Raw genomic sequence first — 26,244 nt, 5'->3', positions numbered from 1 at the left:
TTACGGACATAAGCCGTCTGGGACATTAGCCCCTTCAAAAGTGTGCACTAGGACGTTAGCCCCCAGGTGTTTTTAAACGTTCATAACTTATTTTAAAGGAAGTTTTTTTATTCCATTTCATTTCATATGTAAATACATACAATTATTATAAAATGTTGAAGTCTTATATATATTCTTTCCAATATATAGCTTGTACAACACGTATTTTTTTGTGTTTTTTACAATTTCTTTACTGTTTTAATTTTTTGCAATAGTATTATGATCTTGAATAATTGCCCCCCCCCCCAAATAAAAAAAACACTCTTTGATGCCTTTTTTTAAATAGATTATAAGTAATTACATGTGCTTACACATACAGCCATTAATAAAGGTGTGAATGCATAATGATGTTAAATGCATAATCATTTTTCAACAAACACCAATACAAGACAAGACAGTTTATTTCAATCCAATAAGGCATTTAAGCCCACGAGGACATATATACAATACAAGTATTGGCGAACAGTGCATACAAGAATACAAAAATTTAACAAAAGTTGCAGTTGTATGTTTCCAACATTTGGAGAAGATCGCTTTAAGAACAATATTTCAAAAACATACATGCAAGATATTTATGGAACGTATTCTAATCATTTAGCCAATAATACAAACTATAATACAATACAACTATAATACAATATGTTCTCATCTCATCTTAGAGTTTTATTTTAATTAATAAATTCGGGTAGTAAGGCTGCCTTTATTTACTTTAGTCTTGTAACGATCACTGGATGATATTCTATTAATAAAGTAGAAAACATAGAAATTGGCTTTTAAAAATGTAGCATATATTTATCCTAATTTGTTTCGTGCTATCAAATATCATCATATAACCATGATAGCGTGTTGTTTAAAGAAGCCTTTTGAGGCTGTATTCGAAACATACACGACGATTTCACAAACAATGACAAAAGAGTACTCATATACACACATTAACATAAATATGCTATATTACACCACTTTTTCCTGCATTAAAGGTTTCTTTACATCTGCCTCTTCACATGTGCATCTACCGGATATGTTTATAATTTAGTTCGATTTTACTATTACGAAAAACAAGTAAAACAACCAATCGCAGAGAAATCTTTAATTACAAAGAGATAATAAAGTTTAATCATTCAGCTTGTATGAATTAAATATCTATCACAGATGGTATTTTATCATCTATAGAATAACATTAAGAGTGCCATAGATATATATGCCTTACCGAAACCAAAATGTCAGACTTATATCATTGGCAACTGCTATCACTAACATCTGGACTAAACTTAACACTATATATTCACTTGTCGTATATTTGTCTTACCGAAAGACAATGTTGTGGAAACTAGAGTTATAATGACACGTTATAATACATTAATTGTAAGATCTTAAAATACCTTATGCTTTAACGAGTAAGACATTATGGATGTTTTTGTCATATTTATTCATATGATAGAACGGTTACATGGTATGATATTAGCATAAACATCAGAATCAATTCTGCATTTAACAATTTCAAATTAGGTCACTAAAATACTAGTTGTATAGAGCAAATCTATTATAGCCTTGTAACTATAATAATACAAAGGGGCTTAAGGCAACATGTCATATCTATTTATCGTAATACAAAAAGCATGTACAGCGAGCAATGTGCTCGTATTTCACTAAAATACATTACAGTTGTAAATAGCAAACACTAGCATAGTCTGGTTAGACTTAACACTTAAAACGTCATTAAGGCCTCATATCATACTTTATTTTCCCATATTACAAAATGTATGTAAAAGTAACCAACAAACATGCAAACATAGTTTGCGTATGGTTTCTGTATTATACCAAGGAACATAATCATACATCAGATATATTACTGTTTCTGCAGAAACACATATAAAACACATAGAAAACATGAAATATAAACAATTCAAGTACAAATAAACACATAGAAAGCATGTATTTACAGTATCGCAAGGAACACACATTATACGTAAGTCAGCCATCTGCTATCAATTTGGCAGGGAAGACAATAGATACTTTCAACCTTGGATATTCGGCACCAATAATAAAATAGTAAACTGTAATACCAATTAACCTCATAATGTACTTGAATTAGTTGATGCAACACATATAGTACAGATTATGTAATACTATTGTTTTTTATCCAGTTGCTAAAATCTTTAATAACTTTTTCTTAATTTTTAATCACTCTTAAAATAACACAATTTCACAGTAGAACATGATTATTTATACATATTAATTAAGTGCTCTGTTACTAAAAATCTTATAAAAGATATGTCAATCTGATATTTTTAGCATCTTCTACCTTTTAATTGCATTTTATTTTTAAAAAGATGACATTTAATACCTAAGAAATATTTAAAAATGGGTAGGGGCTAACACACAAAGGGCAAAAAGTCCTATGGGCTAATGGGGCTAGCGTCCTGAGGGGCTTATGTCCTAGGGGCTAATGTCCAAGAGGGCTAATGTCCTACACTCAAGCTAACACGGTTAATATCTATAATTTGAAATCTCGTTTACATACATATTGCTTAACAAAACTAAATCATTTATTCAGAAAACTTTCAAACATCAAAAGCTAGGAGCTATAAAATTCCAGATATCAAAAGTTAATTGAAGACAATATTAAACATTACATTCATAACGTTTACTAATATTCCTGATTCTTCAGATAAAATCAGAATAGATAACACATTTTCAGCATTTTTATTTACATCCATCTGTGAATGTCTACCAGATAAGTAAGTCACACTTTGGATCGTGTTTGTTATCTTTTTTTTTCTCTCTGCAATCTACATCAATTGAGTATACAAATTGGAATTAAACATTCCCATGCAAAAACAACAACTAATTCTTTTAGAAATTATGTTAAGTTAAACCTCAATTAAACGCTACAAAACTTTAATATTCAACATGTATTTACTTTTTACTAAATAAGTACGACAAATTAGTCCTTTGAGGAAACTTCATACTGGTGTTCATATGTATAACAATATACATTAGGTACATCAATCAAACACTAAGTGTATGATAGCTTACAGGTGTGAAAGCGGGAATATGATTGCAAGTTTGTATCCCCTAACCCTCTGGGGGGGGGGGATGACAACTTGTTCAACCACGCAGGGCAAGATAGAGCATGCGGGACGTGGTCATCGAGGGTGGATGACGTTCTTTGAACCTCAGGAAGAACAACTGAGTAGATGAGGAAGCTACTGAAACTTAGAAAACGACGAAGCCAGAGGTGTCCTCTGTTACAACCCATTGACCACTTAGAACTGTTCAGTATACGTCATTATATGTTTAATGCCTGCGAACAAAAGGACACAGCCTGTTCAAACAAGTCAACAGCCAAACCATCCTCTGAATCCAAGGGTCTTATTCTATTAGTTAGTTCTGCCATTTGTTCATGGTCAATGGGTGTTGTAACAGAGGACACCTGTAGCTCATCGTCATTTGCTGAGGCTACAGGAGCTTCCTCATCTACTCCATAGTCTTCCTCTGAGACACTCAGTTGTTCCTCCTGAGGTTCAAAGAACATGTCATCAACCCCTCGATGACCACGTCCTGCATGCTCTATCATGCCCTGCAGATAAAGCTGGGTGGGTGTTCTGCCCCTCTCCTCACTCAGTCTGTGGCAGTTCCATCCGTCACGGAAGCGGTCTAAGGCCCGCTGAATGAGTGGAACATACACCAGGTGTAAGCACCACATGTGTACTTCGGAGCTCAGGTCCAAGCGACCCGTCTCCTCTAGATGTTGGAAGAGCTGGTGGAACACATTGGTACATGCAGAATACATGTCCCTCCAGAGCCGCTCGATCCTCTGGTTGTGGACGCTCTTCCCAGTAATGAAGGATCCACGACCAGGGCCTCGATAGGATATCATGAAGGCTCCAACTCCTGTGTTTTCCAGACCTTTATCCGATCTCACTCTGGAAGGTACACCATACTGCCTAGTACCATTTATGAAGGCTTTCGTCATCGTGGTTGCACGGTTGTTGGTGGATACTTTCAGGAAGACACACAGTCTCGAGTATCCATCAATCCCACCGTGGACGACAAAGCCCCATCTGAAGATAAATAATTGGCTTTGAAATGACAGTAATATGTAATAGCGACATTTGCATGATGCATTATAAATTGCAACATATAAACATGATAGTAATTACATATTAATTCAATAATGATTTATTATATGCCTTTTGCTGCTTCAGCGGAAATGTGTGGCTTAAAATTTTAACCACACATATCTCTCTTTACAGCACCAATAATAATTACTACCTATCTAGGAATTTATACCAGTATATAACATAGCTTTTTGCTATCAGATAAAAGGCGTATAGAAGATGTTTATTTTATATTCTATGTAAAAACAAGGGACAAAATTGTCACAAAACCAGGTTTTCATTGTGAAAAAAAAATCTGATAAAGGGAGAAAACTCAAACTGAACTTTTGAAATGACCAAAAAAATTAACCCCCTTTGTATTTTTTTTTTTTTAAATCTATTTTTAGTCGTGGCGACCTTGACATTGGAGATATTGACGTGATTCTTTCGTGGGACACACCGTCCCATGATGGTGAACAAATGTGCCTAATGATTTTAAAATCTCACAATGAATGACATAGTTATGGCCAGGACAAGCTCATTTATGGCCATTTTTGACCTTTGAACTCAAAGTGTGACCTTGACCTTGGAGATATCGACGTAATTATTTCGCGCGACACACCGTCCAATGATGGTGAACAAATGTGCCAAATGATTTTAAAATCTGACGATGAACGACATAGTTATGGCTCGGACAAGCTAATTTATGGCCATTTTTGACCTTTGAACTCAAAGTGTGACCTTGACCTTGGAGATATCGACGTAATTATTTCGCGCGACACACCGTCCAATGATGGTGAACAAATGTGCCAAATGATTTTAAAATCTGACAATGAACGACATAGTTATGGCCCGGACAAGCTTATTCCGCCAGCCCGCCAGCCAGCCAGCCCGCCCGCATTCGCCAATCTAATAACCAGTTTTTTCCTTCGGAAAACCTGGTTAATAAAATATATTAATTAGGCATGTCAAATCCATAACTAGTTAACCTGTTTTGGTACATGTATTTTATTGTTAACCAATTGTCATCATTCCACGTAAATACCAGAAAAAGTAAAGAAGGATATGCAAATATACCCTGTCTACTTGATTGACTTGAATCCGTATTATCTCATAGATTAAAAAATGTTTGGTACTAATTTTCATTGATTTTGTTGGACACTTACACCATGATTTAAAATTCATTCTTTATTTTATACATTTGGAATCCTAAAAGGATTTAAATTTTGCAATACTCCACATCCAAGAGTTGAACAAGAGCTGTCAGAGGACAGTGCGCTTGACTATTCGAGTGCTTGACAGTATAACGTAAGCCATCATGGAGGAGAGGGGGGGGGGTATAATGAGGGTGTGTGGTAATTTAATAGATGATCTTTCAAAAATAAGGAAAATTTTTTTATTATTTTTATTATTTTTCTTTTAGGGGGGGGATTCTGGGGTGGGGCATGGGGGATGGTTTGGGTGGAGTGCATTGTGGTATGTCAGGTAAGTGTTGTTTTGTCAAAGTATGAATCAAATGTGATCATAAATAAAGAAGTTATGGCAATTTTAGCAAAATGTTCAATTATCTAAGTATAAAAGGCGCCATAATTCTGTCAAGATGCTTGATACAGTTGCCTGCTCTTGTTTATAGATTGGGATCATGTTGGTAAAGAAGTATGCAAAATATGAAAGCAATATGTCAAAGGACATAGAAAATATTTGAGGTGGTACGCAAATTATTGATCAATCTAAGTATAAAAGGGGCAATAATTCTGTCAAAATGCTTGATACAGTTGTCTGCTCTTGTTTATAGATTGGGGTCATGTTGGTAAAGAAGTATGCAAAATATAAAAGCAATATGTTAAAGGACATAGGAAATATTTGGGGTAGTACGCAAACTTTAACATTTGATGCATATTCTAAGTGGAAAAGGGGCCATAATTATGACAAAATGCTTGATAGATTTGTCTGCTATTGTTTATAGGTTGAGGGTCATGTTGGTAAAGAAGTATGCAAAATATTAAGCAATATGTGAAGGGAGAATGAAAATATTTGAGGTAGTTCGAAAACTTTAACATTTGCAAGCGGACGCAGACGCTAACGCTCACGCCGACGCCGGGGTGAGTAGGATAGCTCCACTATATATATTTCATATATATTAGTCGAGCTAAAAATGAAGGTTTTGATGCTTCCAAGCCTGCTTTGTTGGAAGTTTGGAGAACAAAACTTGAGAATATTACTCTTAAATTTTCCTTAACAATAACCTTGCAATACTCAATATTTCTAATGGAGGACTGACTTTTTTTTAGCTGAAATAAGGCCCCATTCCCCCAGCAAAATATATATTTTTTCCCCATATTAAATACAAAATTCTCCCTTCACTTAAGCAAATTGATTGCCATAGACTCCAACTTGTCAAGATGTAGAACACAGTGTTAAAACTAAATAAAATTGTAATACCTGTATAAGGTGTTTCATATAAGCAGATTGTGGCTAAGTGGTAAACAAATACTCTAATAATATTACGTTCTATGATCTATGCCTCATTTAACCCTTTATCACTTAGATATGTTTTTTGACGCATTTGTAGTCTCTTAGAAAGTTACATATAATTAAATATCTTTTTAAATGTATTCAAGTTTTAAAGGTTTCATTTCCAACCCTGAGATACTGATGAGCAGCAAACAGCATAAAACCTGAACAGACTGCGAGTTACTCGAAGGCTGTTTTGGTTTTATGCTGTTTGCACAAAGTGATTTTCTTTTTTCTTCTGAGTGGGAAATGGTTATTAAACGTTAGCTGTTTTAACCTGATTAACTTGTGGTTTCCATCAATATGCCACAATGAATTTGGTGCTGCAACCTTGTAGACCCGTCGTCTTATGGAATGACACCATCTCAAAGCCACTGCTGCGGCATCAACTCGTATTAGGCTGTCAGCAACTCTCTGCCTCTGAACTCTATGTCCTCGGCTCTGCAGCAGGCCTTGAACCATTCTCTGACCAAGGGACGGGTTCCCTTGGGTCACTTCTCGCACAAGATCATCTAATGCATTATTTGACAGCACCGAGTATGTCTGCCTCAGCTTTAGACCAAAGGATCTGAAACAAATTCAGCAGGCTTTCAGCTGGTTTTCTCACATGTGTATCATGCAAATTGCATTTGAATAATGATAGACACAATCTTCACTTTAGCATTGTTGAACAACTAGCCCAAATCTTTATGCATTAATAGAACAGATTAAAATACCCACTAGCCCGATTATTTGAATCCGGAAATTTTAATAGCCAAAATTACATATCACTAGCCCCGGGCTGTCGGGCTAGGGGTTAGCGTCAAGACTGTAGACATATTTAACTATAACCAAAACTATTAAATTTACTTAAAACTAGTTAAACCATTTCTTTGTAAATAAATCTTGTCTAATGTATCAAAAAAGGTTCGATCTTATCCAAGTTCACCAACCAGACATGTACACAATAATTCATTGATCAATAAAAAGGGTTTAATAAGACCATTAATTATGAAATAAGTGACAAAACATTAGACTCAAACCATGGTTTAATGCACAATCACAAACTGAACTACTCAATCTGTGTCTATATCAGGGGACTCTCTGTTTTTGGGGAACAGTACCTGTACCCTCAAGCAGGTGGAAATTATGCATTATTTATCAAAATAGGGGAATTTAAACCAAAAATATAATGAAACACAAAAGTATGTTTTTAAATCTCTATTTTAAATCTATAATTATATTTTTTTTACCACAAACAACTAACATGATGCAGTGACACAGGTCTTCAGATTATCTGGGAAATTTGTGAAATGAAGGGTGCTTACAGGTAATCATTATAAACTTTCTTAGGTAACAGGAGAAACTTCATGTAAATATTTCTTTCAAATTTCAAATATTATGCACTATACCTAAGCCTTCGCTTGACCGATGAGTCAGACACATGCAGAAGATCTGCCATTTGTCGTCTTGTAAAGCCAGCTTCAATGAAGAATTCCAGCTGTTCTCGAGAAATTACATACACAGGACGACCTCTTGTCCTCTGTTGATTGGCAGAAAAGAACCTGACCGATGGAAACGAGGAACTAAAATCAGATAAAAAACACTTTGAACTATTAATAAGCAATGCTCCTTAATCATATGTCAGCATTCGTTCCCAATTACCTGGAACCGGACCTATTCCAATTATTGCAAATTAAGAACAATCCAAAAAGAACACATAGTTATACGAAAAAGGCTGAATACCAAAAAGACTACAAACATACCACAAAGGCAGAAAAATGGTTTTGGGTTTTGATTTTCTGCCTCTCTGGATCCCAATCATGCCCATTATCTATATTGATACATGTACAAATGTATGAATACTCATGATAATGTAGTGTTTCCTTCTGCAAAAATATTTCCATTGACAGTGAACATTCAGAATAAAAAACAACATGATGTGTTTGTAAAACAATATGTCGCCCATGTAATTGACATTTGACCTTGAACAAAGACCTTGACCTTTCACCACTTAAAATGTGCAGCTCCATGAGATACACATGCACGTCAAACTCAAATATCAAGTGGCAAATATCAATATCGCAAAAGTTATGGCCAATGTTAAAATTTGATGCAAACCAACAAACCAACAGACAGGGCAAAAACAATATGTTCCCCAGTATAGACCGGGAGACATATAAACAGTGTTAAGGCTTTTGGTCAACATTCACAAAATGAGTAACCGCTGCATTGAGCTGGGAATCCTGGAAGAACTATGCAAATAATATGTTGTTGATTAAACATAAAACTTATAACAGTGTCCAAATTATAAATACGAGCAACATCTATTTAATATTGTCGTCGGATGTTTCGGGCCCCAGGTGTTTCCACCATGCATGTTTCCCCCTTAGTCATTTCACTTCAAACTTGAAGTGTCATTGCATGGCATGGTTTACCAAGTATCTTTATCTTCTATTTACAATAAGACGTTTACGATAAACTAAACTGTATTTGTTTTAAAAACGTTTTATGTGTCATTTCATGCTTTGTTTTAAATAAACTATACACGAAAATAACAAAATTAACAATAGCAAAGTAAAATAAATGTTGTTTTATTTAAAAAAAAACGATAGCAAAGTGTAATCAAATTTGTTAAATGTATGCGAGTTAGTTTAAAAGTAAGTTTCAAAATAACACGGGTCATACAGATATCTATTATATGCAAGGTTTAATAATAAAGAGGAAGTGGTATTTTGCTTTCTTTTTTTTTATTTGTTTTTCTATTTATTTATACGTATACTGTGTGTATGTACATTTCTGTATACTTATTTAAGAACGCGACCGATTAAATTTTTGGCAATCGATCTATTGTCGACCTTTTAATTGTACATGTAGCTTCATTGGTTGTAACTTAAGAATTGTTACTTAATGTAACTAACTAATGGGGTTGTCTACCCTGGGAACTTCAGTTAAAAACCAAATAAAACGGGGTCATCTGCCAGTCATAATCAATGTATCTATGAAATTTCATATTCCTAGGCCTAAGCATTCTTGAGTTATCATCCGGAAACCATTTTACTATTTTGAGTCACTGTGACCTTGACCTTTGACTTAGTGACCTGAAAATCAATAGGGGTCATCTGCCATTCATGATCAATGTACCTATGAAGTTTCATGATCCTAGGCCAAAGCGTTCTTGAGTTATCATCTAGAAACCATCTGGTGGACGGACCGACGGACCAACATGAGCAAAACAATATACCCCCTATTCTTTGAAGGGGGGCATACAAATCTAATAAATTTAAAAAAAACTTTACTTTAACAATTAAATATATAATATAACAAGATACTCAAGAATCTATGCATATAAAACTACGCTAAGAGACAAGATTTCCTATTTGCTGACTGCATTTTAAAAACATGGCGTTGATTGGTCCGAATTCCTTAACTTGCAAAAGCAAGTAGGTCAATCTGTTTTGAGATGAAAAATTTGCACAATGAAAGGCCTTGACATTAAGTTTACTATCTATAACGTAAACAATGTAGAATTTCATGATAGGAAATATATGGAACAAAAAAAGGATAATTACATCCATTGGTACTTAAATTTATTTGCATTTAGAATGATTGTTTTATACTGTTAAACTACCATGAAGGTGTTATATTGTTATTTTCATTATAATTATTATCATTATTATTCTATTGATGTTATTTGTGATAAAAAGAAAGAGGAAGAAAGAAAATAGCCCAATTTATATAAGTAGTGATGGTGAAAACACATACTATTATAAGTGGCATCATCATTACTAGACCCATTGTTCAGCGTATGCTGCAATGGAGTTGTTGTTGGAGTCTTTTAACTTTGTGATCTGTGTTTTTTGATGTTATTATAATATGAAATTATTTATAGTTTTATATAAATTAGAAAAAAAATTCACAGGTGTGTACTTTATTTAAAATAAAAATAATATTAATAGTTTTGGAGTTTTCCAGACCACAAAGTGGTTCAACAATGCCACTTTTTGTTAACAGACATTATATGACTAATGATAAGTATAAATCTGATGTTAAGGTTGTATTAATGCATATAAAGTCATAAATTTACACTGGTTGTATAAATGTATATAAAAAAAATAGACAAACATGGAAAGTTTTTTTAAAACTATATTAAATTATGCAAGTAGAGCCTGGTAAAATAGCTCCCCTTTATAGTATCCCTATTGCTTAAGTGCATTAATTTATAAGGAAAAATGGTAAATATTGTATTTATATTTGTATTTTAGTACATAATTGTATGTGTATTGTAATTTAGTATATATTTATAGAGTGGTATAATGTTGAACACTTGCAGACAGGGAATATAGCGGTAATGCTCCAACATAAGATCCTGTCTGTATGGGACTTAGAGAGAATGGGGCTATGAAGAAGAAACATCCCCCAGAGTGGCGTTAAGACAATATTTAAAAGAAAGTTAATAATAATATTTATATATCCAAAGGTAATGACGTACTTGTCGCCATACAGTCACCTTTATAGGGCCACATAACAATTTGAAAGTAAAACAATGTACATGTACTTTACAGTTAAAAATTAAACAAAACAACTATTTTATACATAAAAAAGGATTATTTACATTATGTACAGTACTATATGCATTTATTTATAAGTTAAATTCCAGTTACCACCCTGGACTCTAAAAGGGGAAGTTTTGGAAGTGTAGGCAGGAATGAATGGGGGGTTTCCACTTTCCAGCAGGGGTAATACCACTGGGGTGATCTAAGGGAGATAATTTGTATAGGAGAACTATTTTAGGGTGGTTTTGTCCCCTGGACCAGAGGGAGTGCATGGTAAATAGAAACTAATGAGTACAAATGGAAAGAAAAATAAAACAATATGATATTTGAGGTACTGGCATATTTCCGATAAAATATAAAATTGGTAAAAAGACCAAATTATACTTGAATGATGAAAAAAAACACAAAAAGCTCTTATCCCTCCAATATAACTTAAATATAGGGGATAACAAAAGAGAAAATACACATGTAGTACAAAAGTACCTTATTTGCTATATAAAATAGCATTTTTAACAAAAATTAAGGAAAATACAAAGGTACATTATTGGCTATAATGAACAAGATAGCAATATTAAGAAAATCTACAATAATACCAAGAAGTTGGCATTACCCCGGAGAGGGCTAATTAAGGGTTTTGCAAGGTATAAGGCACTGCACCGTGCACTCCAGTCTGACATGGCTCTTCGCATTTGAAGGGGAAATGGTGGGGTGTCAAAGGGCAAGGGAGGCGGTGCAATGCAGCCAACAAACCCGGTTTACTGGACAGCCTCGTCCCTTCTTTTAATAAAAGCTGCCATAAAATATGGTTGTATTAAGAAACTGAAAAATGTAAATGGCGATCTAGCATTATACTAAATTAAAAAATGTGTTAAAATAAAGAATATCAGGTCAATGCCATTGGCCTGATTTAGAAAGGGCGGTGGAACAATAAGCCCAATAAAGCTAAAACAAAGTTGTGTCAAAGTGACACAAATCCAACACAATTACAATAGGATTATGTCAGATTTGTGTAAAGATTACACGGTTTAAAAGAATCAGTCTCATGACTGTATAATTGGGTGGGGATTGTCTGCTCTCCCTCACCAAATGACCTAGATCTTGTCAGTTATCTGACAGTCTATAAGGTATTTGGCGAGGGCAGAGTAGACCGGGCCCCTAGCTGCTCCCTTGGGGTCTAGCACCTTGGAAAGGTTAAAACTAGTCCATGGGAGTGCAATGCAGCTTCGAGGTGGTCCCTCTGCGTCTTATGGTTTTGACAGTGCAGCAGCATGTGGGGCGCAGTGAAAAATTACGGCAATTTAGCACTTTTCTTTTTTTCGTTAATTGTGGTTGACAATCCCATTAAAGTCTTTATGATCTGAACAATTTTTAATATTTCATTATTTTGCAAAGTACTGAGCAAAATAAGATATAATGGTCAGGACAAGATGTTTTTGGGTCAGGACATATGAAATTTTGGTCCCTGGTGCGACCAGACAACTGGCTTCAAAAGTTTATGTCGAACCCTGAAATGTACGATTAACTGACCATTTATTTACTCAAACCGATAAATATGACAAACTGTCACAAACACAAACAGCTGGCGATCTCTATCAAACTCTTAAAAAAGTTGGTTTACTAAGAATAAATCTATATCAACTTAAACTTATCAAGTACATGTAGTTAATTATTATTTTGTTTAAAAGATCCATGTATGAGTAATTAAACTTTTGTAGACCACACTAGACAATGAAATAAAGCTTGACATGATTTTGATATACATGTATGAGAGTGAAAATGTAATGTAACACTGACCCGATCTTATCCAGAAAATGAACTATAAAAGCGCTAGATGATCCAGAACGATTGATTGGACATCCTGAGTGCATGTGAAAACTGTTCAGACCACCTGAGTGTACTAAAGTATCAAACCATATTATTGATTACAATCTGCGATTTATGTTATAACATAACACTAAATGTCCAATAGTGTAATTGACATGAAAAACTACAGTAACAAGTATCAAATTTAAAAAAAATGGGGGCGAAATGATCAGGGAGGAAAAACCTTGGGAGCGAAACAAAATGCGAAAATACTTTGGCGCAAAACGTCCACAAATCTTTAACATAACAGTTAAGCAACTCCAAATGGAGTTATTGTTCTGCGCTTCGCAACAGTGAAAATAATATCTATGATCACTAATGGGCAAGACTGAACTTTAACTGTACGCAGCTGTTTACCACTATCAACAAAGCAGGGCTTTGGGGGCAGAAGGCTATAAGCCCCAGATACTAAGGAATTATTTAGGATAAAAAGGGTTATTAGGTGTTGCGTTTTGTGTTAGGTGTTGCATGCTTAGCAACGACGAAAGTATATGCTTTTCCATTCTTTTTTTACGTACTGGTTAAGTTCAATCGTCCCCACTCATGAAATAAAATGATAAGCTACCCTGGTCCATATAAACATACTCCCAGAGCCTTTGATGATTTTTGCTATGGCGGCTTTGGGTTATACAGCTGAAGGTTGATTTATTGCAACTAATGCTACCCAAACCAACAAAAATCCAGACATAGTATCAGCCATAATTAACACTGTTAGCCATATATTTGAAATGATGGTCATCAAAATATTCAGTGACCTATTTATCAGACCTATTCACACACCCATGTGCATTGTCACTTTAAATATGTGCCAACACAATTAATCATATAATCATTAATTCAATTTATTAAAACAAAACTCACTTCTTATGTTGCTCTATGGATTCAATCATACGGACAATGATGTTAGCAAGTTCTTCCATCCTCGGATGTTCGGTGCACATTCTCCTAACATTTAGCAACAACGAATTAAGGGTAAGGAGAGAGTCGTCCAAAACATTCCTACTTTGATCACCAAGTACAATTCTACCGCATGATAAAATAATTTCTTTAGCTCTCTGAACGAATTGCGCCGCCATTTTCTTCGAATATAGCATTTACTGCGGGGTCAATATTTCTTTTTTCAAATTATTTTACTTAATAAAATCATTAAAGGACAAAAACATATGAACAAACACATGAATAAGCTCATTAAATATCTTTATTCTTCCGTATTGATTTTATTTAAATTTATTGTTAAATATTTAATTATTTTCTGTAAAAAATCTCGGTTTGTAGAGGCAAAAATGATTGGTTGAAAAATGACCCAAACAAACAAATGTAACAGCAGGCATAAAAATATACCAACAGTCATAATTTGTGAACGCTGTGAAAAAATTGTAACCGCAGTGACAAAATAAATATCACCGCAGTGATAAATTTATTACCGCAGTGACAAAAATGTCACCGCGGTAACAATTTTGTCACCGCTGTGATATCTATTTTTAGCTGTTGGCGTATCTGTACTTTTGACCCAAAGGGTACGTCATACACCAGAGGTGTGGATATCCAGTCAGACTCTGAACCCACACAATTACACCACAAAATACCTGGTAATAGACAAAATTGTAATAGTAAATGAGCTTATACACATTACATTTCCTTCCACAGATATATATTAATGAACAAGCACCGGTTTACAATACAATTCTTGGATATAATATTCACTGATCACCTTTTTTCAAATTAAATAATCTAGCTCTTATATTAAGTATTAAATGATTGTATTATAACTATATTTATTAATTAAACTATATATTAATATACCAATTAATTCAGAGACGTAGGTAGTTATCTACGTCTCTGATTAATTAAATCCTTCCTTATAAATTAAACTCTATATCAAATGATCAATGAATTAAATCCTTCCATAACTTATAACACTGAAGCACTTTTTTCTAATAAAGCACTTTCTTCAACGATTTTAACTCCAAAGAATAACCCAACAATTCTTTTTAATAATTTTCTTTCAACAATTTTCTCTGCTTTACACAAAGTATGATTGCGAATGAGAATAAAGCGGAATAACAAATTATATTTATTATACACAGTGAGATTTAATTGGGGAGGGTTAATATGATACCATACTGAGCTGGTGCCTACTCAACTTGTGATATATCCCCTGATAAGAGTCATTTCAACACCCATAAAGCCATAAACTAGGTGACATAAATTGGCAGTTATGTAGGGAATAATACACAACATTAGTAACTGGGGTCAATTTGACATCTGCCTGGGAGGTTTTTATTCATATTAGGGAGAGTTAAGAAAGGAATCCCTAATTGTGTACACTTAAATTTAATCCAGATAATTTTAATTACAGAGATATGCTAAGTTTTATTGTTTTTGAAATCAATAATAATGATGTATATAACCATATTCATATTATACTTAAATTACTGTATTGTAATTAACATCCACAGGTTGAAATTGAGCATTAATTCTATTCAATACTAGCCATAAACTTTGTAAACTGTCGTCAAAATGCTTGAATTCAAAATTTTCCCATAATCATTCTCCCGGAATTGCCAGCATGAGTCCATTTCTTTGTAACAAATTTATTTTTTATTCATTTTTGTATAATTTCAATCATATTGGGATATAATTATTTTAAAATAAAAAGCAATTTTAACACAGTCTTTAAGCTTTGTTGCAGAAAATCAAAAAGGCTGAATGAAAATGTCTGTAAAACTGGGTCAATTAAAAATTGCACAATTCCATTATTTAAAGGAATATCACAATGAAAATATGGGCAGCCAAAAAACTAAATCTGCACTGTAAAATAATTAAGTTTATGTTACAGGCCATAGTATATGTTTTTAGTTTTAGTGATTACAACTATGAAGGAGTTGAATGGAAACTTTTTATGGATTAAAACATTCACCTGCAAAATGGGGTGTATAAAATATGGTGTAACTTTCTTAAGCAAAGAAATATCACTATGAAACTGAGGAGCTAAATAAAGTTAAATCAGCACTGTAGAAAAATATCAGTTATTATATGAAGCAATGCACCCTTTTTTAGCTTTGGTCACTCAAAATATAAAGTTTTTTTGCGGAAAATCGAAACGGCTGTATGCAAATACCTGAAAAACAGGATAAATTACCACTTGCATAATTTCATTATTTAACGGACTGTCAAAATGAAAATTCGGGCAGACATAAAACTCAATTGGCATGCCAGAAAAAGATACCATATTTGATGCGATCCATAGTTTATATTTGACGTTTTAGTCGCTGCAACTATGAAATGTTTGGATTGAAACAATTTTTGGCTTAAAGAAGTCACCTGCAAAGTGGGGTAAATAAAATATGTTGTAATTTTCTTATGCAAAAGAATATCACACTGAAAATGTGGGACTATATAATTTACAATTAGCACTCTTTAAAAATATAAGTTATGATATATTGCAATGAACCCTTTTTTAGCTTTGGTCACTCAAAATATGCAAGGTTTTTGTGGAAAATCAAAACGACTGAATGCAAATACCTGAAAAACAGGACAAATTAAAACTTAGATAATTTCATTATTAAAAGGAATATCAAAATGAAAAAAAGGGCAGCCTTAAAACTCAGTTTGCACTTTAAAATGATACCATTGATGATATGATCCATAGAACATGTTGTCAGTTTTAGTCGTTAAAACTATGAAGAGTTTGGATTAAAACAATTTTTGGCTTATTGCATGCACCGACAAAATGGGGAAAATTTAATTTGGTGTCAATTTCTTATTCAAAGGCATATAACAATGAAAATATGTGACTTAATAAATTACAATTAACACTTTAAAAAAATATAAGTAATGATATGATGCAATGCACCCTTTTTTAGCTTTAGTCACGCAAAATATGCAAGGTTTTTTGCGGAAAATCAAAACGACTGAATGCAAATACCTGAAAAACAGGACAAATTAAAACTTGGATAATTTCATTATTGAAAGGAACATCAAAATGAAAATAAGGGCAGCCTTAAAACTCAGTCTGCACTTTAAAATGATACCATTGATGATATGATCCATAGAACACGTTGTCAGTTTTAGTCGTTAAAACTATGAAGAGTTTGGATTAAAATAATGTTTGGCTTATCGCATGCACCAACAAAATGGGGAAAATTTAATAGCAACCCCATCAAAAAATTAAACTCACAGAAATCTTAAATGTTTTGATATAATATTAAAGATTTCATTTAATACTGCTCAGATCAGTTTGAATTATTAATTTATCTCTACTACATCCAAAGTTATGGTAATTTGAATCTTCGGAAAAAATGCCATTTTGGGGAAAATTATGCCTATTAAAAGCGTTCACATTTTGTGTCGATTCGCGGACCCGCTTTCTATAAAATTTGGCTTCTTTTTTCTGTATAATTTTTTCTATACATGGTATCATATTGAAATTTGGCATACTGATGGCATTTTTCCTGTAGATTTCAATAAAAGCATTGATTTGTTGATCAGAAATTGATATAGTACCCTAATTTTGATTTAAAAAGTGCCAATTTTATATATTTTTTTGTCGAGGAGCATAACACCACAATATATTCGTTGAAAGTATAAAAATCTTTAATAACTTAACTAAGTCTTACCACATTCAACAAACTAACTGCAATTATGTCAAGTGTGTACAAAAGGGAAAATTCAATAAAACATTTCAATACATTTAAACTATACACAATTTCTCAAAGTAGGTCCTTTTTGTACAGTTCGTATGATGCTTCATATTTCTCATGTTTGGAAAACAGCCGGCCATTGTCTTCCAATTTCACTCTTCAAACAATCAGGAACCATCCAGTCTAGAATTAACTCAAATTTTACACTTTGGATATCTGCTCGCACTGACAAAGCAAACATTCCTTTTTGTCTACATGCTGTCATGAAATTCACTTTCATTTCATTGCCTTCTTTTTTTACAACACACCCAATGTACCAGTTGTTACCATTTTACAGTTATGTAGTCTTCTTCTGATACAGCACTCCTTCTAAATAGAGGGTGGCATAAAGGTTAAGGGGTGAAAAAACTGTACAAAGGTGCTCAGTTGGGTGTTAATTCAAAATTATTTACATTGTAAGTGTCTCCAGCTGGATAAGTGGTACAATGACAGCCACTGGAGTAAGGATTTTGAAAACTTCTACTGTGGCTGCCTCATGTACAGGGTGTATGTCATTTTGGGGAGGGAGGGAATTCAATTGTTTGACTGTTCTTGGGTATAAAAGGAATTTATTTGTCTAGGAACAAGAAGAATATCAGGAGGAATGATGGCAACTACATGGTGGATAGTTGTTTACAGCATTATGAGGCGGAATTTTGTTCTGCATGTTTCAAGTCATTCTCTATAATATTTATAGTCTGAAAGTCGTCAAGAAAACAACTTTCCATATCTTCTGATTTGCATCAGTTTTATCGGTTGAATATTTCAATGACAATTTCATTTGTCAATGTACTGGAATTTTTCAAATTGCTTGGTTATGTCTTATGATGGAGTTGCAGCAGAGTCCCACATCCTTGCAGAAGGCACCTGGATACTCTTATACCTTTATCACAGCCAGACACTCTAAAAAAAATAACAAAACATACCAAAATATCTATTTTTACAAATAAAATACATATTAAACATCATTTTTGTCATTATCCTTCATTATTTGACATCTTTGCAAAATCTCGAAAAATGGTACGAACAAGATTTAAACAAAAATTAAGTTCGTACCCTATTCAAACAATCCATTATTTTACGTAAATACTTAGAGAAAAACGCAGTTATTGATCTATTTCGATTCAATTTGTTATTATCAACTATTTCAATGCGTTTATTTTAGGGAAGCATCTCACGGGACTGTTATATTCAGTGACATAACTTAATTATTACGCGTGTTTTTCGTGTCAAAAAAGCGAATATTGCCATCAATGCGAAAAGCTGGTTTTAATATTTATAAAATATTATTAAAACATAATTCAAACCAAATAATATCGAAAATGATCATAACAAACCTTTTCTTTTGTTTTCTGTAGAGTTTAAGCGAGTATGGTTTAATTAATTCAGATCGTCACAACCGATAACGATTAGCGAAGCAAAACAAAAATGGCGCCTCCCTCTGCAGAGGTCAACCAAGGTCGAATTGTATAAATGCGCGTCTTTGTTTAAAGATGCGGGTACCTAATTCTCATTTGCGGAAAATAAATTTGGTATCAAAATTTAAGTCAGACTTTCTAGTTTTATAACTATGTTCAAAATTGTGTTCGGTCCATCGGAAGTAATTTAATTCATCGTCAAAGTCGGGTACTATTTTCTCGGCGTAGGGTCGTCCTATGTAAATTTTGAATGCATTGTAGTAAAGTTCATTCAGTCGTGAACAAGATGATGTCAATCTCATAAATATTCATGATGTGTAGAATATCCGCATTTGAATTGTAAACACACACATGTTTATGCAAGTAGTCCGAAAGTCGGCATTACGCGATAGCGATATTTCTGCCCTGAATTTGTTCAATTAACAACATATTTACTTATCATCCTGAAATAATAATAAAATGAATTTTATATGAATAGAAAGATAAAACATTTTTCTTTTAATAACTTTTTATTATTTTGATTTATATAATAAAATAATGGTATTATTGATCATTTAGTTAGAGTGGTATTGGTTTTTTCCGCTTTTCTCCCATTGAACTGATAAGGAATCGGCTTTTATCGGGGTTGCTAAATTTAATTTGGTGTCAATTTATTATTCAAAGGCATATCACAATGAAAATATGTGACTTAATAAATTACAATTAGCACTTTAAAAAAATATAAGTTATGATATGATGCAATGCCCCCTTTTTTAGCTTTAGTCACGCAAAATATGCAAGGTTTTTTGCGGAAAATCAAAACGACTGAATGCAAATACCTGAAAAACAGGACAAAATAAAACTTGGATAAATTCATTATTGAAAGGAATATCAAAATGAAAATAAGGGCAGCCTTAAAACTCAGTCTGCACTTTAAAATGATACCATTGATGATATGATCCATAGAACACGTTGTCAGTTTTAGTCGTTAAAACTATGAAGAGTTTGGATTAAAATAATTTTTGGCTTATCGCATGCACCAACAAAATGAGGAAAATTTAATTTGGTGTCAATTTCTTATTCAAAGGCACATCACAATGAATATATGTGACTTAATAAATTACAATTAGCACTTTGAAAAAATAAAAGTTATGATATGATGCATTGCACCCTTTTTTAGCTTTGGTCACTGGAAATATGCATGTTTTTTATGGAAAACCAAAATGGCTGAAAGCAAGTATGTGAAAAATAGGGTAAAATTAAAACTTGCACAACTTTATTATTTAATGGAATATCACACTGAAAATATGGACAAACATAGAACCCAATCAGCACTTTAAAATGAAACCATATATGATGTGATCCGTAGTTTATATTCGAAGTTTTATTCGCTAAAGCTATGAGAAGTTTAAATAGAAAATCAAATGCATCGGCAAAATGGGGTAAATAAAATCTGGTGTAATTTTATTATCTAACAGAATATCACTATAAAAAGGTGTGAATTCATTAAACCGAATCAGTACTTTAATGCAAAAATCAAATTTAATAATATTTAGGTCATATTTTCTTAGATAAATGAGTCACAAGTTTACTGCAATTGGAGCAAAACGTGTGTTTACCGAGAATAGCGTAAAATTTCCAAATTTGTACTCAAATTATAATTTTATGAGTAAATTATACTTACCTGACATATGTACTTTAGGATTCTATCTCGGCCCGAAAATAACTCGCTATACGGTAGGCGCCGCATAATAGACGACTACCGGAAATAAACAACTTTCGCGCATGCGTATCGTAGTTTCCTCTCCACACGACCTCATGCTCGAATCACTTTCCTTGGCGCCTTCGAAGGCCTCAGAAAGTAGTCTGAAAAAGAGGGGAGGAAGGGTGGGTTTGTACATATGTCAGGTAAGTATAATTTACTCATAAAATTATAATTTGAGTACAAATTTGGAAATTTCATTTCCTAAATTATGTACTTACCTGACATATGTACTTTAGGATTCCTTCCCAAAGCAGTCCCTCTTTGGAGGCGGGTTCAGGTACTTTCTGACCACTCCAACAATTATAGTAGATCTTCTCATTCCAGAGTTTTCTATATCTTCTATTTCATAAAAACTGCTACAACAGTCCCTCTTATATACACAACAATAACTGTACACAGTACAAATCATGTAATCTTATTCACTTTCCCACATATTTAAACAATATATTTTAAAAAATATATGATGGATAAACCACTACTTGTGGCCGTCATATATATGATATGTTCCATACTGTTGACTTAAAAACAGTTCACTTTCCGGAAAATAACTCGCCGGGGAGAAAAACATTATTCTTTAAGAAAATCAAATGATACATCTTTAAAATAGAACTTCACAAAAGTAGATGATCTACTCCAATCTGCACTGTCTAAAACATCTTTCAATGGAGCTCCCTTAAAAAGAGCCCATGATGGTCCGATTGACCTAGTTGAATGACCTTTAACTTTAGATACATACACTTTTTTCATTTTGTATGACTTTTGAATAGTCTTAACAATCCATGACGAAATTGTCTGACTTGAAGCCGCTCTATGCGGTTTATTTACAGTTAAAAATAATTTCAAAGAGTCCTTCTCTTTTGAATTCCTAAATTTTTCTGTTGATTTCAGATAATAAGTCAATGCTCGTTTTGGATCCAACAACTTGTTCTTTGGAAAAGCAGGAATAAAAATAGTATTGCTCTGATGTGAACCTCTGTCCTGTTTCGATAAACCATGCCTTATGAAAGTTACACCTTTTGCTTGTACATTCACAGAATTTTCTCCCAATGTCAAAGATTGTAAATCCCCACATCTGCGAAAAGTTGTAATCGCTATGAGAAAAACTGTCTTGTAAGTTACATACTTTAAACTGGCTGTCTTTATTGGCTCAAACGGTGGTTGCTTGAGGGCATCTAAAACAAACAATAAATTCCATTCAGGTACAAGTCTTTTCACTGGTGGCCTTTCATTGAAAATGCCTTTCAGTAAACGAATAATATAGGGATGTTGACCCACTGGTATTCTGTCCACCGGGTTCAACATAGAAGACATCATTGATCTATAGCCTGAAATTGTTTTGTATTTTAAACCATCTTTATATAGATCAGCTAAAAAATTAGCACAGTTATTTAAAGATGGACTAAAGGGATCAATTTGTCTTTTACCACACCAGCTATGGAATTTCCTAAATTTACATCTATAATCTTTCTGAGTTCCGATTCTCCATGATGAACACAATAATTTTCTAGTTTGTCTAGAAAATCCTTCTGTTTCATACCGTTTGTCGATAATCTCCATGCAGTCAGTTTTAGAAATTTTGGATTCGGATGTAACATCCCTTTCTGAACCAATAAATCTTCCATTTCTGGAAGCTTGACTGGTGGAGCTATCAACAACTGAAGAATCATTGGATACCAATGCTGACGTTCCCACATTGGTGCTATCAGAATCAATTCGCACTGAAACTTCATCATGTGTTTGAGTACCTTGCCCAACAGACTTATGGGTGGAAATGCATATGCCATCATGCCTTCCCAACTTATGGACAGAGCATCCTGTGTCAGTGCTAATGTATCTAGATTCCATGAGCAAAACACTGGACATTGTTTGTTCTCTGCTGTCGCAAACAAATCTATTAGCGGAGTCTCCCACATCCAAAACAGATGGTTCACTACAGTCTTGTTCAGTGACCATTCTGTAGCCTGAAGTTGGTGTCGGCTGAGAAAATCCGCTAATACATTTGTCTGCCCCTTGATATGTACTGATTTCAATTTCATATTGTGGTGTAGAGCTAGGAACCAGATTCTCTGAGCTAATTCGCAAAGTCTCATCGATTTTGTACCTCCCTGTTTGTTCAAATATTGAACTGTGCTGGAATTGTCTGATCGAATCAATACATGTTTGTTCTTTAATATCGGAACAAAATTTTCCAATGACAGATGTACCGCCTTCAATTCCAGATAATTTATATGCTCTGTACTCTGGTTCCTGGACCAAACACCCTGTACTACTTGGTTGTTCACAAAACCACCCCATCCCACCATTGATGCATCGCAAGTCATTGTTATCTGCGGTTGAATTGGTTGCAAAGATACCCCTTTTTGAAAATTGGCTTGATGTAACCACCAATGGAGACTGGATTTCACAGACTGTGTACATGGGACCTCCCAGTGCAGAGACATTCTGGCTGGACTCCAGTTTCGTAACAAATGCATTTGAAGGGGTCTCATATACAGTCTTGCATTTGGTACAATTTCTAGTGTGGATGCCATCATTCCAAGAACTACCAAATATTGTCTTGCTTTTGTGTAACCATTGATTAGTAGATGCATTGCCTTCACTAATTTCTGAAATCTTTCTGCCGTTGGATAAACCAGGCCTTTCTTTAATTGAAAAACTGTTCCTAAATATGTCAGAATCTGTACAGGAATGAGAGTGGATTTGTTTTTGTTTATTATGAAACCTAGATTCAGAAGAAGATTGAGCGTTATCTCTCTTTCTGTTAGTAATATTTGTCTTTCTTGATTCAGTTGTATCCAGTCGTCCAGATACACTGCTAATCGTATGGCTTTTACTCTTAGATAAGCTGCAACAACTGACAATATTTTTGTGAAAACTCGTGGAGAGACAGTTGGTCCGAAACATAATGTTTTGAATTGGAAAACTTTCCCCTTCCATGCAAATCTGAGGAATTTTCTGTGTTTCTTGAATATGCCTATGTGAAAATAAGCGTCTTTTAAGTCGAAAGATATCGCCCAATCGTTCTTTTGAACTAGATTTAACACTTTTGTCAATGTGTCCATCTTGAAATGTTGCTTTCGGAGGTACCGATTTAGAGGTTTTAGATTTATGACTGGTCTTAAATCTCCTGTCTTTTTCTTGACTAAAAATAGAGTACTGTAAAAACCTGTCGTCCAATTTGTTTTCGGTACGATTTCTATAGCATTTTTTTTGCATTAAAGAATCTATTTCTTCCTGCATAATATGTTCGTTTTCGATACTGACATGAGTTTGTTTTATACCCTGAAAAATTGGTTTCTTTATGAATTCCAATTTGTAACCCTCTTTTATAATTGATAAAACCCATTTGTCTGTTGTAATCAACTGCCAATTTTTTTGAAAATGAGTTAATCTGTCCCCTACTGGTATCTCCGGTCGCAACATTAACAAACCTGACTGGTCATTGTTTACTAACCTTGGCAACTGTAGCCCTTGGTCTGTTATTGGCTGCATAGTTGCCCCGACCTCTCGAGCCACCAGCTCTGTTCGAAAAGTACTTCGTGGTTCCGCATTGTATTTTGGAATGCGAAATGTAGGTGGCGCTCTATTGTATTCATTTGGCTGAACACCCATTCTTGTATTTGTCTTTACATATTGTCTTTTGACAGATGTTTGCTGTTCTGTCTGTTCACTGGCTTTCCTCTTATATGTTTCCTTCTTTTGCAATTTTTCTGGCAATAACTCTTCAAGTGTTTTTCTTTTGTCTTTCTTTTGTTTGAGAGTCTTTTCCAATTCTTCACCAAACACCCCGTCCCCTCTCAAGGGTAGGTTACTGATTGTCCTTGAATCATCAAGTTCATATAAAGAAGTCTCGCTCATTGTGACTTGTCTACGAATGATATGAAAAAATGCTCCTGCTCTACCAAATTGATCTAGACTTCGTGTGGATAAAGCAAAAATGTCCTTCACTTTTTTCTCAATGTCTGGTTTATCTGTAACCATGTCCATTAACATTGCAAGAGCTTGCTGCATGTACATCTGTGTAACAATACCCATGTAGACACTTTGCTGTCCTCTGTATGCGGTCTTCTCCACCATTTTGTTTGGTTGTGAGAACAGAAAAGTTCCATGTTTAGCGAATGAAGCTCTAGAACCAAACTTCTTTGTTAGACACGTGTCTACAATATCGTCCAATGTAGGTACACGTAAAAAATGTTCAGTGTCTTCATCAACTGGAAATAAATCTTTGCACTCTTCAGAAAATGCTGTTACATTATTTGGTGTTTTAGACCGATAGCTTTGTTCCAAAATTTCTTTCTGCGAATTTTCTAAGCAAATGCCAGTTGGCTTTTGTGCATCTTTTTTCAAACATGCATCTTCTCCAAAAATGTCTTTCAAACACCTGCGTACACTAGCACTGTGCTCTGTGTCTTCTTCTTCTGAATCAGACAACGAAAAATGTTCAGAGGAAGCAGGATGAATGGAAAGTACGTCATCTTGACGATTACTTGTGGAACTTTGACCAGTCCTCTCTTCAAAATTGGGGCTTTTATCACTCCCCTGGTCATAATTGGGGCTTTTGCCATTCCCCTGCGTTGAATTACCATGTCTTTGTGACTGGCATTGCAACAATGCAACAATATTGTGTAAAGTATTTTCAAGTTTACCGTATTTCTCGTCAAAACGTTCCTCTAATAAGTCTACTTTGGAACGTCTTTTTTTCTGCTTGCCAGACACTGTGTTATTACTCACGTCACTGTGTCCCATATCTTCTTCCTCGTTATCCACAAACGGAGAACGATTATTATTATTTTTAACAAACACTTCAGTCATGCTGAAAAATAGCGAGTAACAAACGCCTTCGAAGGCGCCGAGAAGAAAAGTGATTCGAGCATGAGGTCGTGTGGAGAGGAAACTACGATACGCATGCGCGAAAGTTGTTTATTTCCGGTAGTCGTCTATTATGCGGCGCCTACCGTATAGCGAGTTATTTTCGGGCCGAGATAGAATCCTAAAGTACATATGTCAGGTAAGTATAATTTACTCATAAAATTATAATTTGAGTACAAATTTGGAAATGAAAATGCAGTAATGTTCGTAACGATTCTTACCGTAACTTCCAATGATGTCCCTTGTTTACTGAACTGGTCTAGTGAAAACATTATCCAGCAATTTAAAAATAACATATTCAGTCAATGTCAACAAAGAACTCGCTCTAAATTCGCTCTTTAGTTTGTAGCTTTTACCCGCTTCGCAAACAAAATGGCGTCGTCTATATTTTTCTTCAAGTCTCGCGAAATCCCGTAACGGGTGAGAACTCGGCACGCTTTATTATATAAATTGGGTGAGTCTCCAGTCTCTGTTATCTAC

General features: G+C 34.1%; 2 protein-coding genes across 5 annotated transcripts; both read right to left on the bottom strand.

Annotated features, from left to right (window-relative positions):
- Positions 1 to 424: 424 nt before the first annotated feature.
- LOC127842675 (uncharacterized) lies at positions 425 to 26,244 on the bottom strand. Of its 3 annotated transcripts, none has more exons than XM_052372311.1 (4): positions 25,986 to 26,244; positions 8,045 to 8,218; positions 6,931 to 7,221; positions 425 to 4,103 (listed from the first exon to the last, which is right to left on the bottom strand). In XM_052372311.1, the coding sequence occupies exons 2-4, from the start codon at positions 8,092 to 8,094 to the stop codon at positions 3,329 to 3,331; spliced, it is 1,116 nt and encodes a 371-aa protein (XP_052228271.1). In that variant the 5' UTR covers positions 8,095 to 8,218; positions 25,986 to 26,244; the 3' UTR covers positions 425 to 3,328. The 3 variants fall into 3 exon arrangements, with proteins under 3 accessions (XP_052228271.1, XP_052228269.1, XP_052228270.1); XM_052372309.1 differs by lacking the exon at positions 25,986 to 26,244 and adding an exon at positions 13,913 to 14,272; XM_052372310.1 differs by lacking the exon at positions 25,986 to 26,244 and adding an exon at positions 8,399 to 9,179.
- On the bottom strand, positions 20,840 to 25,734 carry LOC127842674 (uncharacterized). Of its 2 annotated transcripts, XM_052372306.1 has the most exons (3): positions 24,350 to 25,734; positions 21,114 to 22,067; positions 20,840 to 20,996 (listed from the first exon to the last, which is right to left on the bottom strand). In XM_052372306.1, exons 1-2 carry the CDS (start codon positions 25,705 to 25,707, stop codon positions 22,043 to 22,045), a joined length of 1,383 nt encoding a protein of 460 aa, XP_052228266.1. In that variant the 5' UTR covers positions 25,708 to 25,734; the 3' UTR covers positions 20,840 to 20,996; positions 21,114 to 22,042. The 2 variants fall into 2 exon arrangements, with proteins under 2 accessions (XP_052228266.1, XP_052228265.1); XM_052372305.1 differs by lacking the exon at positions 24,350 to 25,734 and having other exon boundaries at positions 21,114 to 24,318.

The sequence above is a fragment of the Dreissena polymorpha genome, chromosome 8 (assembly GCF_020536995.1).
Source record: "Dreissena polymorpha isolate Duluth1 chromosome 8, UMN_Dpol_1.0, whole genome shotgun sequence".
Taxonomy (NCBI): domain Eukaryota; kingdom Metazoa; phylum Mollusca; class Bivalvia; order Myida; family Dreissenidae; genus Dreissena; species Dreissena polymorpha.
Note: the sequence above shows the minus strand (reverse complement) of the source record. Positions and strands in the feature narration are given on the sequence as shown.

Coding starts and splice junctions, on each gene's coding strand:
- LOC127842674 (XM_052372305.1), bottom strand. CDS start 23,957: ATGGACACATTGACAAAAGTGTTAAATCTAGTTCAAAAGAACGATTGG.
- LOC127842675 (XM_052372309.1), bottom strand. CDS start 14,145: ATGCTATATTCGAAGAAAATGGCGGCGCAATTCGTTCAGAGAGCTAAA. Junction 8,219..13,912: donor TCCATAGAGCAACATAAGAA/GTGAGTTTTGTT, acceptor ATCTGATTTTAG/TTCCTCGTTTCCATCGGTCA. Junction 7,222..8,044: donor TCGGTCAAGCGAAGGCTTAG/GTATAGTGCATA, acceptor AATTTGTTTCAG/ATCCTTTGGTCTAAAGCTGA.